This window comes from Equus asinus, chromosome 2, assembly GCF_041296235.1.
Source record: "Equus asinus isolate D_3611 breed Donkey chromosome 2, EquAss-T2T_v2, whole genome shotgun sequence".
NCBI classification, from domain to species: Eukaryota; Metazoa; Chordata; class Mammalia; order Perissodactyla; family Equidae; genus Equus; species Equus asinus.
The window spans coordinates 180,000,790-180,022,186 of record NC_091791.1 but is presented as its reverse complement, the minus strand read 5'-3'; the positions used below and the strand labels follow the sequence as shown (position 1 = coordinate 180,022,186).

Genomic DNA, 21,397 nt, shown 5'->3' with positions numbered 1-21,397 from the left:
AGGTAAAGAAGACAGGATGCGATTATTTTCCAAAAGCACTGTTTTTATTTATAGAGTCCTAACGACTTCAGTGGCAGCAGGAGTGGGAGAGGTTCCTTTTTCAATCCAGGGGCCTCCAAAATGTTGGTCTGTTGTTACCAAACACACAGGCCAGTGGCATCATGGATTTGGTAAACTAACTACAATGTTTAGTCTCTCTCTGCTAGAGCAACAAGGTGAGCGTCAATCTCTGCTTCTGTGAGAATCCTGGAAGGCAAAGGGAAAAACCCCCACAACTATTTACTTTTTGAAAACTCTTTATTTTGCAAGATTCGAAACACACACAAAAGCAGGATAGCAATAAACTCCTGTGTATATTTATCACCCAACTTCAACAATTATCAATTTATAGCTAATTTTTTCAAAATATATATACCCACCACTCATCCCTTCAGATTATTTTGAAGGAATTCCTAGACATCATATCAACTTCACCTATACACAAAAATGTTTCCTTCTGACATCAGATCCCGAATTAAGTCTTTTGAACACTATTTTAGTTGCAGCTATGATAGAAAACATTTACATTATATACAATGTATTCTATTTTAGCTCTTACGTCAAAATGCTTTTATACCTAGTATAACTCAAATCTGAGAGGGAAGAAGGCAGTCCATGTTGGACATATGATATTTTCTAAATGATGTTTGCCCCAAAGAAATAAATTGCTTGGCAACCTTTAATGTGACCTATTACTGCTGGACTTCTAAAAAGTGAAATTTGTCAAAGTGACACTTTTTAGTGCAAACTGAGGCAATGTAAGCAGTTTGTATAGTTGTTGAATGCTTATGTTATATATTCTAGTTATTATTTAAGTATATTTACTATCACAGAACTCATAAATGACACAAGGGCTTTTTGAAGACATAAAAAGATACAAGATCTTTGGTTTCTTATTTATTTAACTAATAGATGAAAATAAAAAATTTAAAGGTTATAGGAGAGTCTCAGAATAGAAAAGAAAACAAGAACTAATTGTAGGTCTTTAGAGAGATTTATAAATTGCTCCTGCTGGAATTTTACTGCTTTGGAAAAAAAAAAACAACCTTTTCCTACTGGAAAAAAAAGAAAACAACCAGTGGAATCTATCTAGTAGATTCAATTTTTTTTTTAACTCCATGAATTTTTGCTAAACTTTTTATTTTTCTATCACTTACCTGCAGGCAACAAAAAGAACAAATTAGAAAAAAGAGCATACTAATAAAAAACTGTTCAAGGCCTGGTTAAGCTTAGTTTACCACCTTTTTTTCCATCCCTAACCATGGGATGACCATGTGTCCTGTAATTGTGACCTAAGGGTAGACACGCATGACAGTTAACATGTTTTCCAGCAGTTCCTTGCATCTGTGGGTTAGCTGAAGTATTTTTCACTATTTACAAGAGCATCCAGGTTCACGGTAAGTAAACCACCTCATAGGGTTGCTGGGAAGATTAAGCGGCTGATAAATGTTAAGCACCCAGTGCAGATTTGACTCACGGAAGCCATAAGGTTGATCTGTGGGAGTTAGTTACTTACTGAGTAAGAACAGACAAGCATCCAGCATCTGCAATTCAATTAGCTGTATTCAAAATTTGGGTTTTCCAAAGATCTCTAGATAGGGTCTGATGTATATCAGTACTTCATATTGCTCTTCAAAGCTCCCATTAAAAAACCATGAAATAATCAAAGCTCCACCCGAAAAACTTGAAAACTACCACTTTGGGAGTTGAATTTCTATCGGCCTGAAGCCAAAAAAAGAAAACACTTATGCTTACTTTACTCCTTACATAAAGGAGGTTATTTTATGTCACCTCTGGTATTAGATATAAAATCATTCTGAAATGAGAAGAAAAGCAGTTATGTCTGTCTTAGACATCCAATAAGTTTTAAAACCGATCTCTCAGGTGCTGAAGAAAAAAACTGTAATTGTAGTTCAAAAAAAAGTTTTTTCCCCAAGTTATAGGACAAATGGTCCCACACACCTCCACCTTTTTAGGCTGGAATTCATCACTTGGCAAACTTCTTTAAGAACCTGGCCAATGATATAACTCACCTGAATTTAGGATTTTCAACTGTAACTACTCCAACTTCTATTTCTGAAGGTTTGAAATCAATTGATAGAACAGTAGACAGGCATGTAATCGCAGTCTGAAAAAAGTATCAACATTAAAATATAGTTTTTTTCAGATTCCAAGATTTTCTCATTCCAAGCTTATACAAACATGAGTCAACCACAAGCTGTTTCTGCTCCAGGTTTCAGTGATGCAGTTCTATAGCCACACGTTACTAACAGACTATTTCATATGTGACCTGCCAAGACAAACTTGTTTATACCAAGTTGAGCCATAAATTAAAAGGGTCCATCGAACAAAGCAGGATGGTTTACAGAAAACAGTCTGTCTGTTTGATGACCATTACATGCCAGGCACTATGCTTAGCACTTAGGGTTAGATGGGGAGAGGATAAAGATAAATGATACAGTCTTCAATGAATTGACAGTAATGATAATTTAAGAATGTTCTAAGTGGGTTTGTATCTGATGTGATTACTTATGTAATTATGAACTGCAATTTAAAAAAAAACCTTTATGAAACATTTAAACAGGGTATAGTACCTCCCAGATAAGACCTAGCTTTGTATCTCCTGGTAATATAAATAATACTGCCAATCAAACATCAAAGTATTAGATGGTAATTTTTCCTTTATCATTTATCAGAATCACGTTAGTCTTTAGAATGGTTGTATCCCAGACTCTCATTTCCAAAATCTACTAAAACTTTTGTTTTTAACTTATTGGCAGTAAGTAAGAGGCTTCTCTGGTCTAAGCATACTAAATATTTGTATAAGAATTTTTGCTTGTCCTGTCAATTTAAAACTTCCAAACCATAATGAATAATCCCAAGAACCCTGAATAAAGCTAGCTCTACTTTTGCATCCCAGATAATTTCTTTGCCAAGTCATCTTGTGAGTTTATCCTTTTAGTAGGAAGATGTTTACTTCCCTGAGAATTTGGTGTGTGGCCATTTCTCCTTTAGGACCATAAGAGCAACACTACTGACTCAACTTTTTCACTTTTGCTACCAGGAAGCTTAAGCCTCTTTGAGTCACAACCATGCAGGTCTTTGGGCCTGGCTTGATTCCTATTCTTAGTTATGTTTTCCCATTTTATATGTGTTTTGTTGAAAGCAATTTCAAATACATTATGAAGTGAGATAGGGAATTAGGTGAAGAAAAGCCTCACGGTTTCCATGTCAGCTGAATGACACCAATTTTACCATTAAGCTGACAAACTTGGATCTCATGATATAACCCAGGAATAGCCTGTGTAGCTTGTCAATTACGCAATGATCCTCTCTATTCTATACAGCATAAAAAAAAGTCAGCTCCTTTTGGCTAACTTACTTCCACTGTTTGTTCAAATGTCCAATCAAATTTCTTCTTCACTTTTTTTTCAAGGAAGCTGGTTGACTCGGTTTGTTTAACTCCTGCTGCAGTGGCTTTAAACCCACAATAGTAACCTGCAGGATCACACTTGTACACCTGAGGGCCTTGTTCTTCATCTATACCAATTAAAATCATACCTAAAAAGAAAGACCCTCATTAAATATCTCATACCTTTATACAACAAAATTTCTTCTCCCTTGGTATTGTCACATAGCTGTTCTTAATTATTACTCTGGCCATTTATTTTAGGATATGTGTTTTGCTTTGAGAAAACTGATAAAATAAAGGTTACCCCACAGATAATTAAGTAAAAAAGAAGTTTCTATTTCACAAAAGATTTTATCACATATTTTTAAAAAGTTTGAATCTTCAGATGTAATTTACAAACAATTTTCAAATCCCTGCTATTACCCAAAGCATGTTCGTTTGAACGCTAATCTCTCAAGACATTAGCTGGTTAAATAAATTTGGAAAATGTACTTTTCATACAGCTCTTTTATTTAGAGAAGATAGTAACAATAGCATATTAAATGTTCTAAAATTCTCTGCTGTAGGTTGACCTACTTTAACTCAGTAGTTCTCTTCTTTTGGGGGGTGGGGGAGAGAGTAGCCCTGAGCTAACATCTGCTGCGAATCCTCCACTTTTTGCTGAGGAAGACTGGCCCTGAGCTCACATCCGTGCCCATCTTCCTCTACTTTCTATGTGGGACGCCTACCACACATGGCTTGCCAAGCGGTGCCATGTCCGTACCCGGGATCCAAAGTGGTGAACCCCGGGCCACCGGGAAGTGGAATGTGAGCACTTAACCACTGCGCCACCAGTCTGGCCCCAGTAGTTCTTAAATTTATCTGTCCAAGGAATACTTCTCCCTTTTTTAAATTTAAGAACTACCTATTAAGGTTCCAGGGAACTAAAAGTATACAGAATGCACGCACCTGGGGAATGCTGGTGCAAAGAGAAATACACTTAGGAGCTACTTGCCCACCTTTACACTGCCCATCTTTGTTACTACTGGTAGTCAGTATAAACCAAATTCTAAATTTTTACATAGAACTTTGCTATTATAAATCTAATCACGTTATTATAATGATAGGCAATTAAAATAAGCACCACCACCAAATTTCTTTCTACTCAGCAGAGCAGGTAACAAAGTATTTAAAGAATGGTTTTTAACTCTTGCTTTCTTATATTATAGATTTGAACTTCTTTTATATAATGGCCTATTAGAATATTCAGTATTAACCAATAAATGTGTTCACATTTATAGATGTTTTATAGAGTCTACTAATAAGGAATTTTCAACCTTATTTTATGGACAAACATTTGATAAGTGATCAGATATGTGCTTTATTCGAATATTACGTCACCCTGTAATTTTTTTTACATTTTATATTTGATATATACAAAGTATATATCAAATCAAATCAAAGTACAAGGGCAACACAAAAGAGATATCCACTTACTGCCCATGGAGAGACAAGAAACACTTTACTCCAGGGTCTTGCAAGATGAGCAGGGTCTAATAGGTATAAGGACATGAAGGGCAATCAAGGCAAAGGAACAACACGTACAGAGGCACTGACACATGAAAGGTCAGGGTTCACCCAGGGAATGACAAAAAGATCCATGTACTACAGGGACTTCAGTGAGGGAGGAAAGAAAGCAGTACAAGAAAGAGGCTACTTAGGATTAAACTTAAGCGGCCCTGCACATGATATGAAGGAGTTTGGAATTTACACCATAGCCAATGAGGAATCAGTTTTTCCGAGAGCAACAATCACAATTGGATTTTAGAATGATAACTCATGCAGCAATATGGAAGACAGACTAGGAAAGAGTGAGAAGGGAGAGGACAGATAAATTAGGTGACAAAGGCAAGAGACAATGAAGAAGTAACAGAGGAGATGGACAAGGAACAGATATTCTGAGGTAAGGCATGCTGACTGATCAGATGACCAGGGAAGGTGGGGTCGGGGTAGGAAAGAGAAGTTGAGGATGAAAGTAGGAAAACAGAATGACTTCAAATTTGAAGTATCTGTGGATGTGGAGGGAGGGCTTGGGCTAAGGCTAATGTGGGAGTGATTGGCATACAGGTAGGAAATGAAGCCATGCAAGTGGGTGAGACCACACAGACAGAACAAAAGAGGGAGAGAAAGACCAAGGAGAGAAACCTGGTGAGCAACAACATTTAAGGGACCAGCAGAAGAGGATGCGCTAAGGAAAGTGAGGAGGAGAAGAGAGCACTACTAAAGAAATCAAGGGAGACTTTTTAAGTGAGAGGAGAAAATTAGGGTCAGATGCCAAAAAGGGAAACCATTACACTGACTGCCTTAATTCTCATGAATGAATGACACAACGTCAGAAATAAACGTGTGTTGAGTTTTTCAGGCTAATTTATTTACATTAAATCTAAAATCAGTAAATTTTATCCCTTTCCCAAAAAATTTTACTTGTTAAAAAAATTTTTTTTATTCTAAAAATATGAATCACAGGAATATGTGTGCGAGCCTCATTCTGTAGGGTGGTCAAAAGAAACAGCTACATTGTTAAGATGCCTAGTTTAGACATTATCATCAAACCAGTAATCTAGAATTGTGGTAGAACTCCCATTACAAAAGCCTAATATTACAGTGACTTGGATCTTTCAAACAACACATCCTAAATAGAATTTTTTTTTCTTGTGAAGAAGACTGGCCCTGGGCTAACATCTGTTGCCAATCCTCCTCTTTTTGCTTGAGGAAGATTGTTCCTGAGCTAGTATCTATGCCAATCTTCCTCAATTCTGTATGTGGGACACCACCACAGCAGGGCTTGATGAGTGGTGTGTAGGTCCACGCCACGGATCTGAACCTACAAACAAAGCACCGAAGTGGAGCGCATGAACTTAACCACTGTGCCACTGGGCCAGCCCCTAAATAGAAATATTTTGATAAAAAGTCTAATAGCATCTAAAGCTTAAAGATAATACCTAAAATATTGTTGTGAAACCTATCCTTCATTGCTCATTTATTATAAAGACGTCCTCATCTTATATAATTTCCAAACCACATGTTCAGAACCCAAGTGTTACTGAAATAACTTTCCTTGAAAAACTACAATTCATCATCTGGGAGACATTTTAGCATACTTACAACAACCAAGAGGTCTCATTTCAGCATTTTGTGTGTAGACCTGAGAAATATCAGCAATTCTTTTACACAGCATGTCCACAGGAATCTCATAGCCATACTTGTACTTCCAATTAGCTGCCTCATAGCGTGCCCTCTGTACCTGGGATCTGCTGTCAGCTGAGACCATAGAAAACAAAAGTTTACTTCTTTAGAAGGAAAGAACGAACCTCAGAGCCAGAGAATTTTCCCAGTATATATCTCTCTCCATTATGACTAAAGGAAAGCAGAAGTGGTCCACTACGGCTTTGTTCCCCACCAATGAATATCAAATGACTCAGCAAAAGGACATGACAAAAAGGAAACCGTTAAGAGATGGAGTTTTATCTGCAGCACTGCCCTCTCATGATGAGCCCTTCATCAGCTGTCAAAATAGTTTCTACAGGTATCTAATAAACTCCCGAAAGAAAAAGTTTTAAGGAGAGAGAATGATGTTTCTCTTACCCTTTATTTTGTAGGCTTGAATGTTCCCTTGATTTCAGAAAATAGAAACCCAGAGTAATTTTTACAATTCTCACCTACTTATAAACCAGTGTCATTATTACCAGGTTTGAGATATAGTGACTTATGTCCCCTTAAACTATTAACTGTATCTGAAATAAATCATCTGTGAGAGGGGCCTCAGCCCAGTCTCCCTGACAGGAGCACAGAGATCTATTATACTTATGATTTCAGGAATGCTCACAATATTCGGAAGACAGTGACACTAGTCCTGGAAGAGTGCAAATCTACTCATAGCACCTGAAAACTAGGCACTAAAGGCAGCCTTCTAAAATAATATAACTAAAAAATAATTCGAAGAAAATAACAAATCTAAGTAGACACCGAGCCAATTACCTGTCATTCCTGTCATCACACAGCCAATGTTTTCGGTTATCTTGAATAAGTGAGTCACTGTGCTGGAATCCAATAATTTGTCCTAATGAAAAAAGTAAATTAAGATCACAAAAAAAAAATCACACATCTCTGTGTAGTGATAAAAAAATACTACAGAATTATAACAATAAATCATATAATGAATGTCTTCTGTTCATTTTGCAGTCAACAGGGAAGGGGATCTGTTTTCTTGTTTTTTAGATGATATGTTTCCTGTGGGCAAGAATTATAGCTCACCAAAGTGTGTTTCAAGGTCCCTGAAGACAAAAGACCTGGAAATTCCATTGTGCTTATAATCGTACCACAAAATTAACATGTTAATTCTACCTACTCAGCTAAACTGTCCATCGCTGCTCAATAAATACTTCTTAAATGACAGACAGGAAAGCAGAGTCAAAGCCAGAATAATGTTAACGTATATAGGTAATAATATACCTTCCTACAAACTTGTGAAAAGTTCTTGATTATATTCTGTACCAAGTGGCTATCTGGGCAGTATTACTTACAGGTACTTTCTTCTGTGTGACAATTACTGCACAGTCTTTCCCTCTGACAGCTACTGATGTAAGGCCACCCTGGTTAATAGCCTTAAAAGCATATTCTGGAAAACAGAATAGTTTTTTTCTTAAAAGGTAGGATAAATTATCATAGATTCATACAGGAGAATAACAAGCAGTCATTACAAAGAATGAGACCGATCTATATGAACTAACATGGAATGCCATTGAAGATGTGCAAAGTCAAAATAATAATAATGATAATAATAAGTCACGGCTAAACCAACTCCATTTTTTTCCATTTTAATTTTACTAAAACCATTTTCATCAGGCTCAAGTATCAAATTTCCAATAAAGATTTAATTTTTACATCAAATCTTTATCAATTGTGTGTTACCATTTTAAAAGTTTGTTTGTTTTGTGGCCATTATTTCTACCATGTCTGGTTTTCCTGGGTCAAACTAAGTCGCTCTAAATTTTCTCAAGATTTACTATTTCTGTTAACTTTTGGTCAATAACTAATTTGACCATATACAGCTTTAACTTCTTTAATTTTGCTTTCTCCCCCCTCCCAACCAAGTTTAATTTTTCTGGATCATGTTTTTGCAATTTTCACATTATCTACAACATAGGACTCTTTAGTTTGTCTGTAAGGAGCTTCAGCCTGTGCACTTCTAGCTGCTCTCAAACCATTGCCCAGGTTCAAACAGCTGGATCAAAGTGGCAGCAGAAAAACAAACTACTTTGGCACCACATAGTTTGGTTGATACTGACTGCCTTTGGAGAGCAGAATCACAGATGAGACGACCTCTTTCCTTGTTATGTATTTCTGTAATATTTAAATTAAATATAAACACATTTTGTAATTAGGAAAATAGCAAAAGAAATTAATATATGTTCATTGTAGAAAATAGAGAAAATACAGAGAATAACATAAGAGAAAAAAATTACTCATAACTTCAATCATTATCGACATTTTGACACATGGATACTTTCAAAATTCTGTCAAGTATTACTCTGAGCACTGGGTTTGAGGCCTGGTCTCATATGTTCAAAAGGCCACTAGTGACGAGGACCAGCTGAGGAAGATACTACCTATTACACCAAAGAATCTCCTTTCACAGGAGTTGTAATAAAAATTCTTTATCAAATATTTCTAAATGGCTAGATATTGAAGAGACAACAAAAGAGTAAAAAGTAAAAGGACTCTAGAAAAATCAGCTTTAAGGAAATGCTCAAATCTAGCTTAGATTTAACTGGCCAATTATAATAGATTATTTTTACAATCTCATTACATCACAAATAACTTCTAAAACTAACATTTCAAAATGCTTCTCAGTTTGGTTTTTAATATGGCCAATAAAGTTTCTACCAAATCAACCCTCCACAGATAAAAAAATTATAAACTATAGACAAAACAATAACTACCTGAAGACACCAGAAAGTGGCCCCAAATAGCTGTATTTTAGAATGGGAGTCAATGTTTGGAAGCAGACAATGGCATGGGGTGCGTTTCCCTTTTTCATGGCTTATAGCCTGAATGTGGGCCTCAGTCAGGGCTAAACATCAACAGAAAACTCAGTCCTTTCGGCCTGAAGAACTCGAGGATAGTCTGGGGATAAACACAGCTGCTGGAAAGTGAGCTAGAGAAAGGAGAAAGCCAGAGAGGGAGAGCTGCAACTTCTACATATAAATGTTGCCCAAAGCTCTGGCTGATTCCATAACCACACACGCACAAGATGGACTACAAGCAGCCAACCTAAGGATAAAAGAATTAAAGTGAGATTCGAGCTGCCACCCAAATTAACTGCCTGCCAGAACAAACCAACACTATTTGGAGGAATATGACAGAATCCAGTCTTCACAACCTAACATTCACAAATGTCCAGGATACAATCCAGCATTACCTACCTTACCAAAAAAGAAAACAAACCAAAACAAACTAAAAAAACCAAACCAAACCAAAAAGAGGAAAATGTGATCCATTTGCAAGAGACCAACCCTGAGATGACCCAGATGTATTAGCAGGCAAACTTATTAAAACTATGCTCAATGACACAATGGGAAATATTCTCAAAATGAAGTAAGATTGGAAATCTCTGCAGATAAAATACAAAAAAACCAAATAGAAAGTGCAGGATTGAAAAAACACAATACTTGAAATTAAGAAAAATTCATCAAATGGACTTAACTGCAGACGGGAGATGATAAAGGAAAGAGTGAATAAGCAAATAAGTGAATATGTAAAAGAGTGAATATACAAATTATCTACTCTTAAGAAGAGAGAGACAACAGATTAAAAAAGACAATGAATCTGTGGGTCAACATCAAAAAGTATAATGCACATGTAACTGGAGTCCTATATGGAGAGGAAAGAGTGAAGCAAAGAAAAATCTGAAGAAATAATAGCTAAAAATGTTCCAAATACGGAAAAAGAAATAAAATTTCGCACTAAAGATCCAGCAAACTCCAAGCAGGATAAATACAAAGAAAACCACACCTAGGCTCATTACAGTCAATTTCCTGAAAACCAAAAGTAGGGAAAATTTGGAAAACAGAGAAAAAGAACAGATTATACATAAGAGAACAACGATTTGAATTTCACAGACTTTACCTGAAGATAGTGGAACATCCTTAAACTGTGGAAAGAAAACCATCAATTCAGAATTCTACATCCAACACAAACATCCTTCAAGAACGAAGGTCAAATAAAGACAATTTCAGAACTGCAACAAGAAATGCTAAAGTTCTTTGGGCTAACGAAAAATGATACTAAACAAAAACTCTGATCTTTAGAAATGAGGAACATCAAAAATGCTGAATATCTGGGTAAATAGTAAAGATTATTTTGTTCTCTTTAATTCTTTAAAAATACATAACAAAAATTATAACATCTGTGGCGTTTATAAAATATGTAGATATATTACTTATAAAAAGGAAAGGGAGTAAATGAACTTACAAGGTTTTGGGATTTGTACTTTTATGTGAAGTGGTAAATATTAACTCTAACAAGACTAGGAGAAGTTAAGCTTGTATATTACAATCCTTAGAGCAACCACTAAAAAAAATTTGCAAAGATATAGCCAAAAAGCTAATAGATTAAAATGAAATTCTAAAAACTATTCAAATAATCCAAAAGAAGGCAAGAAAGGAGGTATAGAGGAATGAACAAGCAAACAAACAAAACAGAGACAAACAGAAATAATAAAACGGTAAACTTAAATCTAACCATGACAACAACTGCACTAAATGATAATCGACAAAATACCCCAATAAAAAGCAGAAATTGTCGGAATGGATAAAAAAGCAAGACTCAAATATATGCTGTCTACCAGAGACACTTTAAGTGAACGAAAAAAAACTTGATCATATAAGTAGTAAGCATCAGAAAGTTGGAGGGACTATATCAATATCAGACAAAGTAGACTTCAAGACAAAAAGTATTACCAGAGATAAAGAGGGACATTTCAAAATGGTAGAAGAATTCATAAAAAGACATAACCATAAACATATATGCACCTTATAAGAGTACTTCAAAATACATGAAAGGTAAGTTGACAAAATTAAAGAGAAATGACCAATCCCACTCAGTTGAAGATTTAACACTGACACCCAGCAACTACTAGAAATAGATACACATGAAAAAAACAGACATATATGATATGAACCACACTATCAACCAACTTGATCTAGTTAATATTTGTAGAATACTATCGGCAGCAACTGAAAAATGCACACAGTATAATGGTATAATATAAATGCACATGGTACATCTGCCAAGACAGATCATATGCTAAGCCATAAAACAAGTCACAGTAAATTTTAAAGTACTGAAATCCCTAAATATTTGAAAATTTAAAAACATACTTCCAAATAATCTATGAGTCAAAGGAGTAACCATGAGAGAAATTTGAAAATATTTTGAACTGAATGGTAACAAAAATATATAAAAATTTGTAGGATGTAGCTAAAACAGTGTTCAGAAGGAATTTTATTGCCATGATGGAAAAACCCTAAGGTGGCCTCCCCTCTACAATCCCTGCCTCCGGTGTTCAGAGCTTTGTGCAACCCCTTCTCCTTGAGTGTAGGCAGGACCTGTGATTTGCTCCTAACAAACTGAATGTGGTGAGGGTGATGGGATGTCACTCTCCTGATCACCTAACATTATATGAGACTTTGTCTTGCTAGTAGACTCACTCTAGAGATTCTTCTTGCTGGCTTGATAAATGGCTAGATGGTAAAGAACCACAGGTAACCCCTATGAACAGCCACCAAGTAGCTGGGGCCCTCAGCCCTACACTGCAAGGAAATGCATTCTGCCAACAACCTCAGTAAGCTGGGAAACAGATTCTTCTCCACTTGAGGCCCTGGATGAGAATGGAGCCTGGACAACACCATGATTACAGCATTGTGAGATCCTAAGCACAGGACCCAGCTAAACTGTACCAAGACTGCTCTTGACCTATACAAACTATGAGATAATAAATGTTAGTTTAAGCTAAGTTTGTAGTAATTTTTACGCAGCATAGAAAACTAATATAATAGTCTTAATTGTTTATATCAGGAAAGGTCTAAAAATCAACAACTTCAGTTTCCACTTTAAGAAGCTAGAAAAGGGCAAAGTAAACCCTATTAAAAGAAAAGAAATAATGAAGATCAGAAATCAATGAGAGACAAAAAGAACATCAGCAAAGTCAAAAATTGATTCTGTGAACCAAAAACCCCAACAAAATTATAAACCCTTTAATATGCTGAAAAAAATGGCCCCATACTGATATCCATGTCCTAATCACTGGAATATCACTTTACATAGCCCCAAAAATGGTCTATGCAGATTGGATTATGCTAAAGATCTTGAGGGGGGATTATCCTGGAGGGCCCTACATAAGATCACATTTATCCTAAGAGCGAAGCAGAGGGAGATTTTACACACACACAGAGGAGAAGGCGCTGTGAAGAGGGAGCAGAGAGAGATCTGAAGATGCTGGTCTTGAAGATTAGAGTGACTGCAGCCACTAGCCAAGGAATGCTGGCAGCCTCTAGAAGCAGAAGACGCAAGGAACGCATTCTCCCCCAGAGCCTTCAGAGAGAGTGCCGCCCTGCCTCACACCTTGATTTCGGTCCAGTGATACTAATTTTGGACTTCTGGTCTCCAAAACTGTGAGAGTCTAAGTCTCACAGTTGTTTTACGACACCAAGTTTGTGGTAATTTGTTATGACAGCCACAGGAAACTAATACAAACTCCTAACTAATCAAGAAAAGAAGAGAATATGAATTACCAGTATCAGGAATAAAAGATATAAATAGATATTATAGAGGTAAGGAAATACTAGGAACAATCACTTCTATACAGATCATTCTAAATATCTGGGTCACTATCTTTGATCTTGCCTAATTTCAATACCACATTTTCAATTGTTTGTTGCCTGTTATTACCTGATTGCCCAGAACATGATTTTGGCCTAAAAAATATTTCATCTATGGCTACAGAGGGCAGTAAGTTTGCAATATTTACCAATTCTCCACCCAACATTACACTTTTTGTTTATAGAGCTTGATCTTTTCCATACCCATGTCTTTGCTTCTTCATGTCCTGCCTGGATTGCCCTCTCACTCCACCCAGCCAAAGCCTGCCCTTCCCCCCTAAGCCTCTTGCATTTCCCATGGACACTTTCTCTCGTTGTCCCAAACAGGACTCTTCAACCCTTTCTCTGAATTCCCACAGCATTTCCTATTTCATCACTAATTTTAGAATTTTCAAGTGTGTATTCCACCCCACACCCACATCCAGATTGAACAGTCAAAGAAAGTAGGAATCAAGAAAATTTAAAATTACATTTGCAACCAGTAGATATTAAATGTTTGGCCGTGGGCCCAATACAGCTTACTCAAGTTGATTTAGAATGTTGGTTTTTCAGAAAGATTCTAATTAATTAAAAGTCAGATAAAATAAGATCAGGATTTAGTTTTTCTTAGGGAAAAGAAATTCTGGTAACACTTGACTCATTCCCACATAGCAACTGTCCTGCAGAGCAAAAAGCATCTAGTGCTGGCAAGTGTTTTGCAGTTTTCTACAGTTCCCACCACTCCTTGTCCTATCTCACCCAGTCTGTTTCAGTCATTTGCATTACTCACCTGGTCTGCCTAAATAATGCAGAAGACAAAAGCCACAAAAGATAGGTGTCACCACCATCCAATAAAATTTTGTCCTACGAAATAAAAAATATTTTACATACAAAAAATGCTTCTCAACAGAGGATGCACCTGTGAATTGCCAGGCTTCATTGAAGGAGTCCTCCTCCTCTCTCCCTCTCTATACAGACTAGTGCTCTCCAGGAGAACCTTCTGTGATGATGGCAATGTTCGATATTTGCACTGTCCAATACAACAGCCATTAGCTACATGTGGCTACCGAGCACTTGAAATATGGCTAATGCAACTGAGGAGGTGAATTTTTAACTTAATTTAAAGTTCTTAGTTAAGAATTTATCGTTCCTACTATTATCTCCCACTTCTCTGAACCTCCCTTCTCAGTCTCCTTCACTGCTTCCTTCTCCTCAGCCAGCTCCTTAAATATGGGTATTTCCCAGGATTCTATCATTTCTTCCTATCCCTGGATGATTTCATCCTATATAATCACTACTAACTGTCATCTTCAGCTCTGAACTCATACTTGCAAATGCCTATTTCTCCCAAAGATATGTCTGAAAATAAACTCCTCTTCTCTACAAACCTGCTTCTTATCTTACAGTCCTTATCTCAAGTAATGGTATTACTAACCACTCAACTTTTCAAGCTACAAACCTGGGTACCATCCTTGACTCTTCAGCTCTTCTCTCTCATCAGAGAAATGTCCACTCTTATATCTAGGATTTGCTTTAAAACAGCAGAGAGGGGGAAAGTACATGGGAAAGGGGATAAAGAGAAAACAAGGTCGACAAAATGCTGACAACTCATGAAGCTGGGTGAAGGGTACGTGAGGGTCATCGTACTATTCTCCCTACTTTTGTTTGTTTGAAATTTCCCATAATAAAATTTTAAAAAATACAATAAACTCAAGAGTCTCCCCTTCTCCATCCTGTGTCTCAGTATCTTAGCTCACTCATTAGGGCTTATCTGGATCACTGAACGAACCTCTCCTAATCGATCTTCCTGCCACAAGTCCCTTTCTACCCTAATTCTAATTCCACACTCAACTCTCTTGCTATCTTAATAATCTTGTGGTTCTTAAAGATTTCCACCAGCTATGTCCAAAACCCAAGGGACAAAGTCCAATCCCTACCATGGCGCTCAAATCTCTTCAAAATCTTGCTACAATCTACTCTTCTAGTTGTCACTGTCTATGCTCCAGCCACACTGACTGACCTGTGCACTGACTCAAATTTCCTTATCTAGTCTCCATCTAGATGAATTCAACAGCTCTGAGGAATCTTTCCTGGCTCTCCCTGGCAGTGTCACTTCCAATAGTATCCTTCTTTGTACTGTTATTTTAGTACTCACCATGGTGCACCCTAATTTTCAATAAGATTTTGTATAAATGAATCCCCATTATAAACACTACCACCATAAAATATATATTTTGTAATAATTTCCAGAAAAATGCAAACTGCCAGAATAAAGAATCTAGAGACAACTTAGTAACCAAAGAATATCTTCTAAAGAAACACTAGTAGGGTAAAAAGTAATATCACAGTTTATAGCAGAGGTAAGCATGAAGGCCAATTAAGAAAAAACAGAATAGCTTACGGGGCAGCATTTACAAGGCATATTTATTTTTTAAAGTCAGAATTCAAAGGTCAGAAATAGTAATTAAATGCTTTTTTCCCATCACTAAAGATTTTGTTTTTTGGATATTTCAGAAACTTACAAAACTAGCAAACACTATTACATTAATCTCAATAATGTTCTTGAATGTCCAAGTTTACGCAGAAAAATCCTAACTGATAGCTCATTTCCCACATTTTAAATGGGAGGGGTCGGCCCGGTGGTGCAGAGGTTAAATTCACACGTCCCGCTTCTCCGCGGCCCGGGGTTCGCCGGTTCGGATCCCAGGTGCAGACATGGCATCACTCGGCACGCCATGCTGTGGTAGGCGTCCCACATATTAAAAAAAGAAGAGGAAGATGGGCACGGATCTTAGCTCGGGGCCAGGCTTCCTCAGCAAAAAGAGGAGGACTGGCAGTAGTTAGCTCAGGGCTAATCTTCCTCAAAAAAAAAAAAGAGAGAGAGAGAGAGAAGTGGGAGAAATTATAATGGATTATACTCAACCCCAAACCCCTAATTTCTTAAATTGTAACTTTAATACATAGTAAAATACCTATATATAAGTATTAGGTTGAACCACATGAAACCACCATTTTTATCAGTAAAAAATGGTCGAACATCAACAGTTTCATATGGTTCAACTTAACAACAAACCATTAGGTTAGAATGTACTGCCTCCTTGATTACAAACAAAATGGTTAACGAACAGTTGTTTTGTATAGAGACCTCTTTTCCACAGTAATCTCTTATTCACTTTGCCTCTTTCCCTACAATTTCCCCCAATGCTTTCCCAACTTTTCTGGGACTCATTTGTATAATACTAGGGAAAAACAGGGGCTAAATATAAAAGGGACTGTGACAAAATGCTCAGGACAAGCACACAATGCCAGACAATGGCTCACATTATGATCTGCTTAGTGCGATGCTACCAACAGCAGAGCTGCACATCCCCTTTATGGACACTCATCAGCTTTGAAAAGCATCTACAGGTGAGTCTGAGGTTCTGACAACTACAGGAATGTAACTCAAGATTTTTCCCACCCATAATTTTGTTTAAAAATGCTGTAGTGAGTTTTGGGAGATAAATACGATTTTTTTCCATATAAACATGGGATAGAAAAATAAAAACTAATTAAGAGATCTGTACATTCTATGAAGTCTGGTTATTAAAAAAACAAAAAATGCTCTACTGAGGTAAGGCAGGTATTCTGCAAGATATGTCTACATTCAATTTCAATGTTGTGTGACTAGAAACTTTTTGTTATTACGATTTTTTGAAACTGTTCGTTCTGTCTTTCCCTAACCTTGTAACCTAAACAGAACGTGTCTCATTTCATAGTGTTTCCTAATATTACTCTTTAAAATGGTGATCTTCAACTGGGTGGCGTCATTAGAACTCTTGGCACTTGTGTAGTGGGAGGGGGAATATGAGGTTTGAAAACATAGTGTTTAATCTCATTACTTATTTGTGCAGTTATAACATATATTCATACAAATTCATATATGTATGTATATACACATTTAATTTCAAATCAGATTCAAGGAAGGCATGAGAAGCCTGGGTTGAGAAATGCTACTTTAAAACAAGAATTCTTTTTTAACAGCAAAAGAGGCAAACAGTAAGTACTTCTCCATCCATTTATTTTTGAAACTCCTGATTCCATTTTAATCAGCCACTTGTTTCTTCCTGACAGCATCCCTCACAGAAACATTCATTGAGCACTTACTATGTGACAGACACTGTTCTAAGTACTTTACATCTATCAACTCATTAAAACCTTAGGGCCATATAAGGTAGGTGGAATTATCATCTCTATTTTACATATGAAGAAAGTTCTCATCGTTAGTGTGGAGCCAAGACTCAACCCAGGAATCCTGGCTTCAATATAACGCCTCTTCTAGATGAGAAAACTGTCCTCTCCACCAGTCCACTTCTTTCCTGTTTTTTATCTGCATGCTCCCTTCTTAGATGAAACCAGGCAATGCTCACATCCACCGGGCAGGAAAATTCAAGCAACTGCTCAGCAAAAGATCAGCAAGCAGAAGAGGAGGCCTGAAAGGAATCAGGCTTATTCTGCCCTACCTGGGCCTTAGTTTGCCCACTGAAAATTTGGAGAAGTCCTGAACTTAGTTTTCAAAACTAGGTGTTCTGTAGATAGCTCTACAATTTTTCTTAAAACACACACACACACCCCCCTTGAATACACACATTAAGAAAAATTTTTCAATAGTTATCAAAGGGTACAAACGATAATCAAAAATCTTTCTCCTAACTCCCTGGGAGCAAACACTGTCAACAGTGTGCTCTAATTACGGCCAGCATTACAACTAAATTTATACCTCTAATGTTTGATTTATCAACGTTGGACGACATTTATCTTTTGAGCCCCAATTATGGAAGATGAGGAGCAGACACACCTTTCCATTAATCTTTCCTTCCCTTGTCATCTCCCCATTTTTGTTATATTATTTTTCCACTGTCAAGATTAACAATTTGTAGCACAACCAGAATGACCTACAACTAGAATATACAACTGTGTACTGGGGGTCTTTGGGGAGAAGAAGAAAAAATAATAAGAATAAATCTAAAAAATTTAAAAAAGATTAACAATTCTTACTCTATGATTCTTATACGCTTTGTCTTAGGTGGATTCTAAAGTTTATAAACTAATAAATGGTACTTACAGTATTATGACAATACACATATTTCACTATAGAACCAAGCATGGATGGACCATGAAAAGGGAAATATTCCATGTCTACAGAACTACTAATCTAACAGACTAAACAAATGAGCCAAAGAATCAAACAGGCAACTAATAATATTTACGGAGCACTCAATACTGTACTAAGCACTCCACATACATCACCGTATTTAATCCTCAAAACAACCACATAAGAAGGGAATTATCTGCCCAACTTTGCAAGCAGAAACTAAGGCTAAAGTTACATCACTTGCTCAGGTCGGCCAGTATGGAGCAGAGCAGGGATCTGAATCCAGGTGTAGCTCCAGGGCCTGAACTCTTCACTATACTGCTTGCTCATTACTAACTATTCTTTCACTTTCATTTTCCTACCAACGTCTAATTAGTGCCCTGAATAGCAGAGGGAGTGCGTCGTTGAACAAGGCAGAGTTTAAAGTCATTCTGTCTAGATATTAAACTTGTTTTGAACAAGTTATGTTCTATTCCAAAGCTTTTTAAACTATTGAAATGACACTATATACAGCCTTTCTATTCACCAAATCTGAGAATTAAAGACTATGCTTTATGGCTGGATTTCACAAAATAGTATACAAAAGCAAAGGGGAGGTCTAAGTGACTTTTGCTGTTCACATATTAAAAACCATGAAATAGAACATTCAAAGCAGCAGTCCCATACAGAAAAATTCTTTAAAACTCAGCAATGAAACTTTAAAAATGAAACGTCCTTGAGGATACAGTTATCATCTCTCTGTTCTATCTTTGATCATATTTTTCAATTGGGGCTGAGTTAAAGGGTTACTGAATTACCCAACATGATTTTATTTCTTGCTACATTATATACAGTAAGTAGCCACATAGTGAACTGGTTTCATTCCAAGTTATTTTTAAGTATTTGTAAAATTTACACGTGAAGAGAACCTCAATTTACAGGCCAACTCCCTCATTATTTCCAAGTACAGATGATATTACTGTCCTTGCCAAGGCACTGAGGTGCTAAACTCACTAAAAAATGAAACCGTCACAGACCAAATGTAAATCAGGTTCTCCTGATACTAAGTTCTCTACAGCAAGAGGTTAAGGGTCTGGGCTATAATCATAACTTAGACCCTGAAACCATTTCGACCCAACAAAATATACTGTGATAAGGAAGAACCGATAACTAGTTTAGGGTTTATTTCCATTAAAGCTGTTCTTCAGTAAACAGTTCACCATTCCTCATCTCCTATTCAGAACCAGCTTTTAAACTACAGGAGCATTCAAACAGATGTAGGCTAAAAGGGAGAGGTAGTTTCAAGAGCAGCTCTAGAACTGACAGCCACTCATTCTATCTACCAGTTTTCCAAAGACGTCCTAAACTCTGTAGATCCTTGTAATTTGGCACTTTTTCTTCTTATCCGTTTAGGTATCTGTCACTCCCTTTAAGCTGTGAGCTTCAGTATACAGAGGGTGTGACATCTTTGCATCCCCTAGGACCAGCGCAGTGTCTGGCACATAGTAGGCTCGGAATGCCTGTGTGGAACTAACCACAGGACAAGGAAGTCCATGCTGCAAACAAAGAAAAACGGAGAGGGGACGTTTTAATTGGGAGGTTAAGGAACCAATTACCCTTTAGAGAAGTACAGACGTTGAGCTCACTCAGGCCCAAACGTCACCAGCGTAGAGGCGTCAGGAAGCCGGAGTCCCTTCCCTAACTCCTTATTGTGTCCAGGCGGTGCGGCCGCTCGCCCCGCAGAGGCCGAGCCTTCAGCCTGCAGGCCCCGATCCCCCTCCAAACAGGGGTGGGAACACCACGGGGCTCAACGCGGCCTCGGCCCTTCTCCCGGCCCAGCTCCGGCCACGCTTCAGCCCCAGACTAAACTCCGGCCGCGCCTGCCTGCTCCAGGCCGTACCGTGACAGAGCAATCCGAGCGGCTCAAAGGCGGGCCCGGTTCACTCACCTACTTGGTAAAGCCGACCCTCGGGTGAAAAAATGGTAATGTGGCGGTCAAACCCAGCGCTGGAACCTCGAGACATCGTGCACCCACTACTTTAAGCAGTTTCTGGTCCCCGCAGCTCCCACACCAGGCGTACAGACCCCTCCGGAAGTTGCAGCGACTGCTTCCGGGTCACCGGCCGGCTTCATCCGCTCTTGCGCGCCGGACTCACGACTCCAGCGTCAGTTCCCCCGCAGAGAGCTCCGAGGCCACGCCCCTGGTGGGGGGAGGGGAGAGCGGACGGAAGGTCTTCGGTGTGCGCTTGCACCAGCTTCCCGTCTGAGCGACTTAGATAGCAGGTGAAACTCGGCTTGTGGCGGTTCAGAGCTTTCATCTGGATGGAGAATGAACTGACTGTAGCAAGAACGGAAAAGCTTTCTGGGGGCCCGGAGTAGCGATTTGCCCATGAGTGTGCCCTCAACAGGTCGTGTATTTAACAAGTCTCGTTAGTTTTGTCACCTTTATATCCAGCCTGTCTGGATGCTGGCGTTCTTCCTAACCTCCTCTTTACCCACCCACTTTCCTTCCTGCCTCGGGGAGAGATGGGTTGTAGTTGTTAATTTCAGGTACAGGACGGAGCGGGTTCTGGTAGCCACCGGAAAGAGCAGAATTTTCTTCTGGCCAAGCAAGAGTAGCCCTGAGAGTTTTGTCTTAAAAGTGGAACTGAGGTTGAAATATAGGCGTAATGGAGGGATCATGAGGTTAAGTAGCCGTCATGGATAATGAACAAGAACAGACGGGACGGGGCTCACAGCAGGCTGCTGTTGGATGGACCGGTGAGAGTTAACTCCAAGCCGGCCAGGTGGCTCCGGGAGAACAGCAGGTGGCTTTTTAAATTGTAAAATTGTACCTATTTTGACTTTACCTCAAGGCACACTCCTGTTTAATGAATATAAAATGCAAAACATCATGTTCGGCTAGTGTTGCCACCTTCCCCCAAAGATAGTTTG

The 21,397-nt window shown here is 38.0% G+C and overlaps 1 protein-coding gene across 2 annotated transcripts; it reads right to left on the bottom strand.

The window, feature by feature from the left end:
* Nucleotides 1-22: 22 nt before the first annotated feature.
* Nucleotides 23-20,981, bottom strand: PSMA6 (proteasome 20S subunit alpha 6). Of its 2 annotated transcripts, XM_014853079.3 has the most exons (8): nucleotides 20,412-20,617; nucleotides 14,141-14,214; nucleotides 8,014-8,108; nucleotides 7,469-7,550; nucleotides 6,596-6,751; nucleotides 3,422-3,600; nucleotides 2,073-2,167; nucleotides 23-246 (listed from the first exon to the last, which is right to left on the bottom strand). In XM_014853079.3, exons 2-8 carry the CDS (start codon nucleotides 14,196-14,198, stop codon nucleotides 189-191), a joined length of 723 nt encoding a protein of 240 aa, XP_014708565.1. In that variant the 5' UTR covers nucleotides 14,199-14,214; nucleotides 20,412-20,617; the 3' UTR covers nucleotides 23-188. The 2 variants fall into 2 exon arrangements, with proteins under 2 accessions (XP_014708565.1, XP_014708564.1); XM_014853078.3 differs by lacking the exon at nucleotides 14,141-14,214 and having other exon boundaries at nucleotides 20,412-20,981.
* Nucleotides 20,982-21,397: the final 416 nt, after the last annotated feature.